Here is a 13,147-nt window from a genome sequence, read left to right as displayed (position 1 = left end):
CAGTTTTCAAATATTATATTAATTTTTATTTCAGTTTTGACAAAATACCCATAAAATCCGAAGCTCCTACCTTTACAAAAATATGTCTTCTACAAATGTCCTCAGCTCTTTTCATGGGAGCGAGCGAATAAAACACAGTGTAGAGTATCTGATAACAGCGAGCCGCTGCGCACGACGAAGCTCTGAAAGCCTTAACGAGGCTCGTTTGGTTAGTGTTTCTGACGAGTACAGCGTCGTGAAGCGCAGCAGCCGTGTTATCCAGAGTCCGATAGCAGCCGTCCTGGTCCAAACTCTCTCAACACCTCTTAAATTAATCAACTTAAATTAGCATTCCACAAATATACAGTAACATGATTGCTTTCCTTTAACAACAAATAAGGTAGAACTAATGTACAGACGTTGAAGCGGTTTCAAGTGCTGCCAACGAAAGCTTGATTATAAGATGACTCACGCAAACACAAAACAAAAGAAACAAACGTGGTTTTGGTCCCACAGAATTGTACACGTTTATCGTCAGAATACAAAAGCACAGCAGCTCAGCACAAGAGAAGGCAACTGAGTTTCTTCAAGCCAGTTTCAATGTAAATGAAGACCTTCATCTTCTGACTCCAAAGTGCAACTGAGCGTACGAAGAGGAACCTGCGGGAAAGAAGAAACGCTTCAATCAGCATAAAAAATACAGTCCTTATTAATCAAATCAAATCTAGTCCTTTATTATTTCTAAATGATATCACAGAAGACACATATATATATATATATATATATATATACACACACACACACATATATACACATATATATATATATATATATACATATACATATACATATAGTTATATATATATATATATAAAGATAATCATAAAGATATAGTTCTAAAAATCTTTCAGAATAGCAGAGTCCACACTACAGCTATAACCATAAAGGCACAGAGAAATGATATTGTTGGAATAATTTTCAGAATGATTTTTTCAGCTGATGACGATACAAACATTGACAGCCATCGAGAATTTAAAGCGGCAGACGAGCGTGTGCTTAGAATAAACAGAGGATATGGTCCGCTGCTGTGGACGCTAATATCGTTATCTTTCTTGGTGTGAACGGGGCTTAATGCTGATAACAGCGTGACTGTACTCCTGTAACTATGGTGACTGTCCGTCATGTTGCCGTGGTTACCTGACTGCACACTGCCCAGACGTCTCTGCAGAGCCTCCAGACGAGAGATGTAGTCGGTGAGAGCGCGGTCAGGGTCGTAGTTCTGCAGGTGTGAACACTGCAAACCTCCGCCGTCACCGGCCATCGAGTGAAACCTACAGCCACAAACATCAAACACACGTCCAGACCGGTCCGTCATCTTACACTGAAGCACTTACCAAATGAGCAAGTCAATGATTCAATGACTCATTCATAAAGAGGGTCACACTTGATTCGTTTCCAAATAAATCAGCTGTTTGAACAAATCAAGTAAGTCAATGACTCAGTAACTCGTTCATAAAGACAGTCATTTGATTAGTTTCTGAATGAATGAACTGTTTGAATGAATCGAGTGTCAATGATTCAGTGACTCATTCATAAAAACAGTCATTTGAATTGTTTCTAAATGAATTAGTCAACTGAACAAAATGAGCGAGTCAATGATTTAATGACTCATTCATAAAGAGGGTCACTTGATTTGTTTCAAAATAAATCAGCTGTTTGAACGAATCAAGTAAGTCAATGATTCAGTGACTCATTCATTCAGTCACTTGCTTTGTTTCTGAATGAATCAACTGTTTGAACAAATCAGCAGAATGAATGATTCAATGACTCACTCATTAAAACAGTGACTTTAGTTTTATATTGAGAGAATCATTTGATCTTTTTTTCATTTAATATTTCAATACTCATTAAAAAACATAAATGTTAGGGATGGGCGATATCTTATCGTTCGCGATACACCGGTAAAAATTGTCCCCACGATAAGAATTAGTCTTCCAGCGATAATAACGATAAAGACAGTGCGGAGCGACATCGTGGAAGGCGGGTGAGGAGGAGTTTATCGCTAAACGAAGAGTTCCTTCTATAGTCTGAAACTGGTTTGTTCAGGGCTGGACAGCGCAACAAACAATCGCTCTGAATAAATATAGTACAGTACTAGCATGTGTGCGATACAGTTCTGTGTGTATGAGCCGGTTTACAAACCTGTCGTCCAACAAAGATATCATTTACTGACATGCTTTTTCTACAAAATAACTACATAACATAGTCGAGTGTTTGAAATAACTTCTTTTTTTGACCAGACGTGGTTTCATATCACAGAATGATAGTGTTATATATACAGTGTCAATTAGCATTGCATTATAAATATACTTTCCTTATAAAAATACCCAGGATTGCTTGAACTTCATATATTTTGTGCAATCGTATGTTTATTGTCTTCAAGTTTCTTCAGTTAAAATTTCTCTATCTGCGTTGTGTGTTTTATTCAGCGATAACTGGATACTTTGTCCACATTAGGGATTTCCTGGAGCGTCGTCAGTGCTATTACTTCTGCGATGCATGTGGAGTTTCTGCGCAAGAGCGCCCCCCGGCTTCCAGTAGGAGTTAAACAGGTATTACGTGTGTACTCAGTAATGCTCACAACACCCAATTTTGGGTAAAAATGGGAAAAATAATACTTTTCTCTAAAGAAACAGGATTCCCTGAATTATCGGCATTGATATCGTTATCGCAATAAATACCAGAAATATTGTGATATATTTTTAAGCCCATATCGCCCAGTCCTAATTAATGTCCATTTATTTTCATTATTCTTGTTAAATCAAAATTAATCTTTCTAAAGCTACTTTTTGTAAAGTTCATTAAATGCTTCTCTCAACAAACACAGTTGGGGGTGATTTCTCAGCCAAAATTGATGTGTGATTATTGACATGTTTCTATATAATGAATGCATGTGTGTGTGAGACCAGAATGAGTGTTGTGTGAGTATGCACCTGTGCTGGAGCGATGCAGCGGAGCGAGGGGAGTCTCGTCCCGTACGTCCGCGGCTGGTCGTTCGTCTCTCTCTGAACGCCTCCACACCGCCGGGGTGAAGATACGACGACTCGTTCCTCACATCCGCACCTTCAGACAACGTTTAACACAACAAATTAATACTTCATACGTGCATTTATAATGTCACAAAAGATTGCCATTTCAAATAAATGCTTTCTAGGGACGTAACGATATCAAAATCTCATGATAATACTGTAATATAAAGTCTACGATATTTATTGTGATATTTAAAAAAAAAATTATGAGCAAGTCATACTGCACCGCGCTTTTATTTTGACGGAAAACTCCAGCTTCAGTGAAAACAGGCACAAAAACATCTCGCTACAAATCTAGTGAAATGCTGTAATCATCTGCCGCGCAAATAAAGCATAACTGTGTTCTCAAACGCGTGATACACTCACATCAGAAGATCGTTTCATATCATCATGTGACCACGATTATATCGAGATATTATATTGATAATATCGTTTCATCCCTAATGATTTCTATTCATCAAAGAATCCTAAAAAATAAAATGTACCTCGGTTTCAACAAAAATGCTCATAAAACTGTGTTGTCCTGTATCAGGTATCAGACAGTATGTGTGTGTGTGTGTGTGTGTGTAATGAGAGACTGTCACCTGTGATCTGAGCGAGGCCGTTTCTGTTGACAATCTGAGACGTCACACTTCCTCCAGCTGCTCTCTGCCATCGCTTCACCAGAAACCTCATCCTGCAGGAGACAGCGTTCATCCAGCATTACCAGCCAATCAGTGTCTGCTAGATAATACACTTACAAGCTGAAGCCAGAAACCGTCTTTCAACAGGACTCTGTGACTCGACCGTCAAATTTAAAGACCAAACCTGAAACATCTCGCTAATGGCTCAGTAAACTTAGACTCTGTCAGTTACTATAACAGAGGGATTCACAAAGGAAAAGCTAATAATTAAATTTAATAAATCATAAAAAGGTAAAATTAAAGTAAATCAGACTTTTGTTCAGAGGCAAGATGAAAAGAAAATACCACGTAAACTTTTCTGAAGACAGTCAGTTGTATCGCGATTTGTTTAGCAACCGATTTGAATCGTCACATATTTGAATTGATTTTCTCGCGGCTCATTGTTACATCCCCAGTGAACTGTGAAGGTGTGTGTGTACCTGGAGAGGGCGATGGAGACGCGCACGGCCGATCTGAAGCGTGTGAAGCCCCTGCGCTGATGGCTCACAGACTCCAGACAGGTGTGTGCGGGGAAGCCGCCCATCCGGGCGATCAGAGACAGCGTGGCCTCCTCACACTCCTGAAATCCTCCCAGCAGCAGCAGAAGATACTTCTTCTGATAGATCAGAGCCTTCCGGAAGCTCTCGGCGCGCAGGTATTTCCCATACATCCTCTGTGGAGACAGAAGGGCGGCAAAAAAAACATTCATTTAATTTTTAACATTGAATTTTTCTGGACTCCGTTTTAACGGTTAAATTGAATTTTAATATCTAATATATGACCCTGGACCACAAAACCAGTCATAAGGGTCTGAATAAATAATCTTTCCATTGATGTATGGTATGTTAGGATCGGATAATATTTGTCTGAGATACAACTATTTGAAAATCTGGAATCTGAGGGAGCAAAAAAATCTAAATATTGAGAAAATCACCTTTAAAGTTGTTCAAATGAATTCTTAGCAATACATATTACTAATCAAAAATTAAGTTTTGATACATTTACAGTAGTGATATATTTCATGGAACATGATCTTTACTTAATATCCTAATTATTTTTGGCATAAAAGAAAAATGGATAATTGTGACCCATACAATGTATTGTTGGCTATTGCTGCAAATATACCTGTGCTGCTTATGACTGCTTTTGTGCTGCAGGGTCATATATATGTTTTATAATTTTAATGAATAATTTTAAATCAGTTTAAAGTTGAACAAAAATTACATGTTTAGGGCCCTTTGAAATGTTTTATTTTTTTCACACCTTATGGTTGTTACCAAATTCTGTTTTAGCATGTCAAATTATTTGAACATATTGAAAATATTTTTTATTTATTCTTACAATAGCCTTTTGAAATTCTGTGTTGTTTATTTTCATTTTCCTGGTTATAAACCGAAGGTATAAAATGTGAAAATGAAGAAAAAAAAACGATTTCTACTCAAATTGAAACATAGAAAAAATATTGTGTGATTATTCCTTAAAAAATAAAAGTTTTATAAAATTTTCAACAGTAGTAGTAGAATTACAGTAATATATTTCTGCAACAATTTCTTCAAGTTAAACCAAACATTTATTTTGACGGGTTGCCGTGTATACTTTTAAATTTCTGTGTGTAGATACGCTAGTTTTACTCAAATTAAACAGTATTCATGACCAATATCTGCTTCCTTTTTCATATTCGTTATATTGTATTATATTATGCAATATTATATTACATTTAGTGCTGTCAAACGATCAATCGCATCCAAAATAAAAGTTTATTTACGCAATGTGTACTGTGTATATTTATTATGCATATACTGTATAAAAACACACATACAGTATATATTTTGAAAATATTTACATGTATTTATATTCATATAATTTATATTATATATAAATATATTTAATATATGAACATAACATTTTTCTGAAATATATACATGCATGTGTGTGTATTTATATATACACAATAAATATACACAGTACACACATATATTATGTAAACTTTTTTTTTTTTTGGATGCAAATAATCACGATTAATCATTTGACAGCACTAATTATATTATTATAAAGAATTGACAACGTATTCAATAGAATTTCTTGGTAACAGCACTGTAAAAAAAAAAAAGGTTTTCTCTGGTAACCTAAAATGTGCATCATTTAGTTACATCAACAGTGAAATCAAATATAAATAGCACATTACAGTTAAAAGTTGCGCTCTTTTTTGTGTGCGCGCTGTACAGGTCTGCTATAAAGAATGTTTTTGCTCAGGTGGACGAAATGTTCGCCCGATAGAGAAAAGTTTAGCTCAGCAAGAAAAAAATGAAAGGCATCATTGGTTGCGAACGCTCACCCTGAGGGCCGCGTTGTCCAGATCGGCTCCGGTCAGATCCCGCAGCGTTTCAGAGCGAATCTCTGCTCTCAGACGAGTCAGTTCTGCCTCGGCCTGACGGAGAGACTTCTCCAAACGATTCCTCTCCTGAGCCCACGAGTCACGCTCGCTAGAAAACACCACCAGCTCCTGACGCTCCCCGCCAGCCCGGATCCAACTCTGTTTAACCACAAGAACAACGCCACTTTATAGATGCCGTTTCCACATCGTCTGTACGTACACTTAATATTTCTTACAAAAAAGAAAGATTCTGATTCACTGATTCATTCGTTCATTGACTGATTCACTCACTCACACTCTCTGCAGTGACTTACTTCTGCCTGTGATGGAGTCACTCATTCATTCATTCACTCATTCATTTGTTCACTCATGCTCTCAGCGGTGGTTTTACTTCTGTCTTTAATTGGTTCACTGATTCATTCATTGATTTGTTCACTCACGCTCTAAGCAGTGATTTTCTTCTGTCTGTGATTGATTTACTGATTCATTCATTGATTCATTTGTTGACTCACGCTCTCGGTGGTAGTTTTCTTCTATAACTGATTCATTCATTCACTCGTTCATTAGTTCACTCACGCACTCGGTGGTAGTTTTCTTCTATAACTGATTCACTGATTCATTCATTCACTCGTTCATTGGTTCACTCACGCTCTCCGTGGTAGTTTTCTTCTATAACTGATTCACTGATTCATTCATTCACTCGTTCATTGGTTCACTCACGCTCTCCGTGGTAGTTTTCTTCTATAACTGATTCACTGATTCATTCATTCACTCGTTCATTGGTTCACTCACGCTCTCCGTGGTAGTTTTCTTCTATAACTGATTCATTCATTCATTCATTCATTGGTTCACTCACACTCTCGGTGGTAGTTTTCTTCTATAACTGATTCATTCATTCACTGCGTTCATTGGTTCAACTCACGCTCTCGGTGGTAGTTTTCTTCTATAACTGATTCATTCATTCACTGCGTTCATTGGTTCAACTCACGCTCTCAGTGGTAGTTTTCTTCTATAACTGATTCACTGATTCATTCATTCATTGGTTCACTCACACTCTCGGTGGTAGTTTTCTTCTATAACTGATTCACTGATTCATTCATTCACTCATTCATTGGTTCAACTCACGCTCTTGGTGGTAGTTTTCTTCTATAACTGATTCACTGATTCATTCATTCATTCACTTATTCATTGGTTCGCTCACGCCTCGGCGGTGGTTTTCCTCTATAACTGATTCACTGATCCATTCATTCACTTATTCATTGGTTCCTCACGCTCTTGGTGGTAGTTTTCTTCTATAACTGATTCACTGATTCATTCATTCACTCATTCATTGGTTCACTCACGCTCTCGGTGGTAGTTTTCTTCTATAACTGATTCACTGATCCATTCATTCACTTATTCATTGGTTCGCTCACGCTCTCGGCGGTGGTTTTCCTCTATAACTGATTCATTCATTCATTCACTGCTCATTGGTTCACTCACGCCTCCGTGGTAGTTTTCTTCTATAACTGATTCACTGATTCATTCATTCACTCGTTCATTGGTTCACTCACGCTCTCCGTGGTAGTTTTCTTCTATAACTGATTCACTGATTCATTCATTCACTCGTTCATTGGTTCACTCACGCTCTCCGTGGTAGTTTTCTTCTATAACTGATTCATTCATTCATTCATTCATTGGTTCACTCACACTCTCGGTGGTAGTTTTCTTCTATAACTGATTCATTCATTCACTCGTTCATTGGTTCAACTCACGCTCTCGGTGGTAGTTTTCTTCTATAACTGATTCATTAATTCACTCGTTCATTGGTTCAACTCACGCTCTCAGTGGTAGTTTTCTTCTATAACTGATTCACTGATTCATTCATTCATTGGTTCACTCACACTCTCGGTGGCAGTTTTCTTCTATAACTGATTCACTGATTCATTCATTCACTCATTCATTGGTTCAACTCACGCTCTTGGTGGTAGTTTTCTTCTATAACTGATTCACTGATTCATTCATTCATTCATTCATTCGCTCATTGGTTCAACTCACGCCTCAGTGGTAGTTTTCTATAACTGATTCACTGATCCATTCATTCACTTATTCATTGGTTCACTCACGCTCTTGGTGGTAGTTTTCTTCTATAACTGATTCACTGATTCATTCATTCACTCATTCATTGCTTCACTCACGCTCTCGGTGGTAGTTTTCTTCTATAACTGATTCACTGATCCATTCATTCACTTATTCATTGGTTCGCTCACGCTCTCGGTGGTTTTCCTCTATAACTGATTCATTCATTCACTCGTTCATTGGTTCACTCACGCTCTCGGTGGCAGTTTTCTTCTATAACTGATTCACTGATTAATTCATTCACTCATTCATTGGTTCACTCACGCTCTCGGTGGTAGTTTTCTTCTATAACTGATTCACTGATTCATTCATTCACTCATTCATTGGTTCGCTCACGCTCTCGGCAGTGGTTTTCCTCTATAACTGATTCATTCATTCACTCGTTCATTGGTTCACTCACGCTCTCGGTGGCAGTTTTCTTCTATAACTGATTCACTGATTCATTCATTCACTCGTTCATTGGTTCACTCACACTCTCGGCGGTGGTTTTCCTCTATAACTGATTCATTCATTCACTCGTTCATTGGTTCACTCACGCTCTCGGTGGAGGTTTTCTTCTGTCTGTATCTGCGCAGCTCCTCCTCCAGCTTCAGTAACTGGTTTCGCAGGTCGTTCTTCTCTTCTGTCAGTCTGCTAACAAATCCCGTGAGCTCTGCGTTCTGTCTGAGTAAACGCTCGTTTAGCAGACTGGACGATCCTCCCACCAGCAGCGTGGTGCTCTACACACACACACACACATTTATATAATCAAACATGTATTGACAATGGTCCATTACATGAATAAGCCACATTCTGTTACACCCGTGTCAATGTGCTCACTCACCTCTGGGAGACCAGAGGGGGCTGATGGGATATGCTGTAACAGTGACATCACATCCTGTACATTACTCTGCAGCCATGCTAGACTGTCCCGGTCCGGCGCTTGCCCAGATAACCTGCACACACACACACGTCATGGGCTGCAACACTTGCACAAATGACTTTTTTATTCAGTAGAACAGTAAAAAAGATTATTAGCAGAAACCGGGCTCCTTAATGATTCATAAAATGCAAGTCAATGGCTACCATCATTTTGAGAGTCAAGAAAAGCATATACAGGCAACACAAAATTAATACCTGCGGCTCCTGATGATATTTGGAGGTCTTATGAAGTGAAATGATCGGTCTGTGCAGGAAACTGAACATTATTTACAGCATTATAACCTGTAATCCAGAGCCTCAGACAAACGGTCTGGAGTGATGTCCGGTTTATGAACGAATCATTCTTTTGAACCAGTTATTTTTCGTGAACTAGTTAAACCAGTTCACAGAGTTACTGTGCGTTCACACCAGACGCGACTTGCGCGAATAAATCGCGCTATTCGCGCGTAGTTGGACGATTGAACATTTTGAGTTTACTCGCTTCATTGGCGTCAAGGAGGGGCTTCTGCCAGGTGGCTCGTCTCATTACACTACACTGGTCCAATCACAAATAACAATTTTTTACTATACTATTGTGTTAAGCGCGTTAAGCGCGTCAAACGCCCGAAGCGCTCAATTCGCGCAAATCGCGTCATTCGCGCGAACCGCACCGCAAGATGTCCATTCGCGTCTTTGCATTGACTTAACATGTAAATCACTCGCGCTTAACGCTTCATTCGCGTCTGGTGTGAACGCACCTTTAGACTGAAGTGTCTGAATCAGTTCACGACTCAAGCAACACAGATCTACAAGTTACTCAATCAAACTCAAAAAGTTTCAGACACCTGACAGTCACCGCGACTGGAAATGAGCCAAAGCTCTGGCAAATCTGATCCTATGATGAATGAACTGATTCAGCGCTCCAGTTCCTCCAACAGTAACTGAACTGAGGAATCAGTTCGACTCGGACTGAAGACTGATGAGCTGCTGACAGTGTTAGGGTAACACATTACAAGTAACGTGAGTTACGTAACCAAATTACTTTTTTAAAGTAACTAGTAATGCATAACTTTTCAATTTAGAAGTAAATATCTGAGTTAGTTTTTCAGATAAGTAACTCCAGTTTCTCATGTATTGAGTGACAGCTCTGGTGTTGCCATGTTGAGAGAAATCAGGAGTAAGTGCAGAGCGTTGTGTGTGAACATGATCTTACTGTAGTTCTAGACTAAATATCAACATGCATTTACACATCATTATTGGGAGCTTTAATAATATAATAGCGTATGCGTGTCATCATTGTGTGTTTATGTAAACAAACTGTCTGAGAGAAGCAGTTCACGGAAAATAATCGTATTTCTTGGCTCTGGATTACAGGTAATAATGTTGTAAATAATGTTCAGCTTCTTGCACAGACTGATCGTTTTGCTTCGTAAGACCTCAAGATATCATCAGGAGACACGGGGATTCATTTTGTCTTGTCTGTATGTGCTTTTTTGACTCTCAAAATGACAAAGCAGCACGGTTTCATCTAAAAATCTTTATCTTGGATGGCCTGAGGGTGAGTAAATCAACAGCTAGTTTGTATCTTTGGTGTACTCTCTCTTTAACAGTGCTGTCGTACCTGTCTGGGCTTTCGCTGGTCAGGCTGTTGATCTTGGCGGCGATGAGCTGCAGTCTGCTGAGGATGCTGTCCATGTGTTTGGGATCTGACCTCTGACCCTCACGCAGGGACGCGGTGTTGGACTCCAGCGTCTGAGCGTCTCCCGTCTGCAACACCCAGTCCCGGGTTCGATCCTCAGGCCGGGTGTCTGATCTGGTGCTCTGGTTGTGATCCTCCAGCTGTCTCAGTGTCTCCTGCAGTCTGTCTCTGTCTCTCTCCAGCCTCCTGACGCCGTCTCTCTCTCTCTCCAGCTCTGTCTGCAGCTCGCTCGCCCGTCTCTCCAGGCCGTCGCGTGTCGCCCGCAGTGCATTCTGGTCCTGCGCGGCGGCGGATTTCTCCTTGTCCCACTGCTGCTTGCGCTGCAGCGCCTCCAGCTTGTGTCTCTCCAGCTCCTCCATCATCTGCACCACCTGCGTCTGCTTCTCGGCCAGCTGCGTCTGCAGGAGAGCCTCCACAGAGAGAACGCCGGCCTCCACCTGCACACAGCAGCAGAAAATTATTGCATTTTTATAAAAAATTAAGACAAATATCATTTTAAAATGTAAAAAATATTAATTTTAATTAAAAAATGAAAACTATTAAAACATGTTTTTCCTTAACACAACATGCACTGATGAATAATGAAGTGTTTCTTGAGGCGGTGAGCAGGTGTGATTGACTCGCCTGGCTGCAGGAGGCCTCGGCCTGCATGAGGGAGGTGTGTGTCTCAGACTCAGGCTGCGGGTTTGACGTGGAGCTCGTCTGGAAGCGCTGCAGCAGCTGTGTGTTGAGCTCCTTCTGTTTCTCCAGAGCGCCGCTGAGCTCCACCGATCGAGCGCTCTGAGCCTCTAACTGCACCTAAACACACATCAGATCGTTCAATTCGTTAACCAAAACTATGACGAAAAATGTTCATCAATGAGCTCTTTTCCCATGACTAATACGAGACGACAATAAGATCAATAAACAATAACTAACAATAATTTATTTATTATACAATTCGGAATGCAATTTGGAATTACTAGGAATTACACGGTTATAATATTTTTCGTTTGTTTTACCAGTTTTCATAATGTAGACAGAGAGATTGCATTAGTCTTTGGTATTAATATTATATATATATATATATATATATATATATATATATATATATATATATATATATATATATATATATATATATATATATATATATAAGCCTATAATAAATCAGTAGACTTGATAAGGTAAAATACTCCATGTATGAGTCCATTCTATTGATTTGTGCTTACTGACGAAAGTGCAATACCTGAAACGCAAAAGTAAATTTCTTAGATGACAACAATCATTATGATTATAATTTTGAGCAAAAATAATTTTTATCAGCTTAACCATTATACAGCATGACGAAAATGTGACTAATGACTAAATTTCGTTGACAAACTTGACTAAACAAAAACAGGACAAGGTTGACTAAATATGATAACATTACTAAACTACTAAATTAAAAACGGTTGCCAAAATTAATACTGCTGTACAGTTAATTAATAATAATAATAATCTTATTGCTAAATGTCAAGTTTTCTTTGACTAAAATACTTTAGATGTTCTTCGACTAAAACTAAACTATGTTGAGATTTTACCCCTGGTTTCACAGACAAGGTTTAAGCCTAAAATGTAAGTCTGAGCAGTTTCAGCTGAAAGAAACTTGCACTGATTGATCTTAAAATATATCAGTGCCTTTATTTTGTCTGAAGAGGGGCACCAGTAATGTTTTTTTCTAAGTACGTTTATAAAATTGAACTATGGCCTAATCCTGGCTTAGTCTAAAACCCTGTCTGTGGAACCAGGCCTTAGTCGACTAAAATTAAATAGGATAAGGTTGACTAAATATTATAAAAAATACACGGGACTAAAACTAAAATTGCAAATAGCTGATGAAATGAAGCCTGATACCTGCAGCTCTGAGACGCTGAGCTCCTGCTCTCTGAGCCGAGCCGAAACCCGTCTCTCCTTCTCCAGAGCGCTCGACAGCTCCTCCAGAGACAGCTTCAGATCCTGCGCAGACGCCTTCAATTAAAACACTTCTCACTTTGCGCTTTATTTTACATGTGACTCATAACCAGCGCTGTGGGTAACGCATTACAAGTAACACGAGTTACGTAATCAGATTACTTTTTTCAAGTAACTAGTAAAGTAACGCATTTTAATTTAGAAGGAAATATCTGAGTTACTTTTTCAGATAGTTAACTCCAGTTACTGTGTTGCTCATGTATTGAGTGACAGCTCTGGTGTTGAGAGAAATCAGGAGTAAGAACATGATCTCACTGTAGTTCTAGACTAAATATCAGCATTATATACTCATCTCACCTGCACAAAAACACATTCAGCGTTCCTCAAAATCAAT

The 13,147-nt window shown here is 38.9% G+C and overlaps 1 protein-coding gene across 1 annotated transcript in view; it reads right to left on the bottom strand.

Moving 5' to 3' along the window:
• akap9 (A kinase (PRKA) anchor protein 9) overlaps nt 1-13,147 on the bottom strand; it is a 118,514-nt gene continuing 105,367 nt past the window's right edge. The window contains exons 45-55 of the mRNA XM_058753433.1: nt 12,697-12,798; nt 11,446-11,619; nt 10,744-11,258; nt 9,046-9,157; nt 8,759-8,941; nt 6,066-6,263; nt 4,171-4,403; nt 3,653-3,744; nt 2,973-3,102; nt 1,177-1,310; nt 1-639 (exon numbers count right to left, since the gene is read on the bottom strand). Coding sequence (XP_058609416.1) covers nt 596-639; nt 1,177-1,310; nt 2,973-3,102; nt 3,653-3,744; nt 4,171-4,403; nt 6,066-6,263; nt 8,759-8,941; nt 9,046-9,157; nt 10,744-11,258; nt 11,446-11,619; nt 12,697-12,798 — 1,917 coding nt within the window. The 3' untranslated portion in view covers nt 1-595. The remainder of the gene's footprint in view (nt 640-1,176; nt 1,311-2,972; nt 3,103-3,652; nt 3,745-4,170; nt 4,404-6,065; nt 6,264-8,758; nt 8,942-9,045; nt 9,158-10,743; nt 11,259-11,445; nt 11,620-12,696; nt 12,799-13,147) is intronic.

The sequence above is a fragment of the Onychostoma macrolepis genome, chromosome 19, assembly GCF_012432095.1.
Source record: "Onychostoma macrolepis isolate SWU-2019 chromosome 19, ASM1243209v1, whole genome shotgun sequence".
In the NCBI taxonomy this organism is placed as follows: Eukaryota; Metazoa; Chordata; class Actinopteri; order Cypriniformes; family Cyprinidae; genus Onychostoma; species Onychostoma macrolepis.
This window is presented reverse-complemented; position numbering and strand designations above follow the sequence as displayed.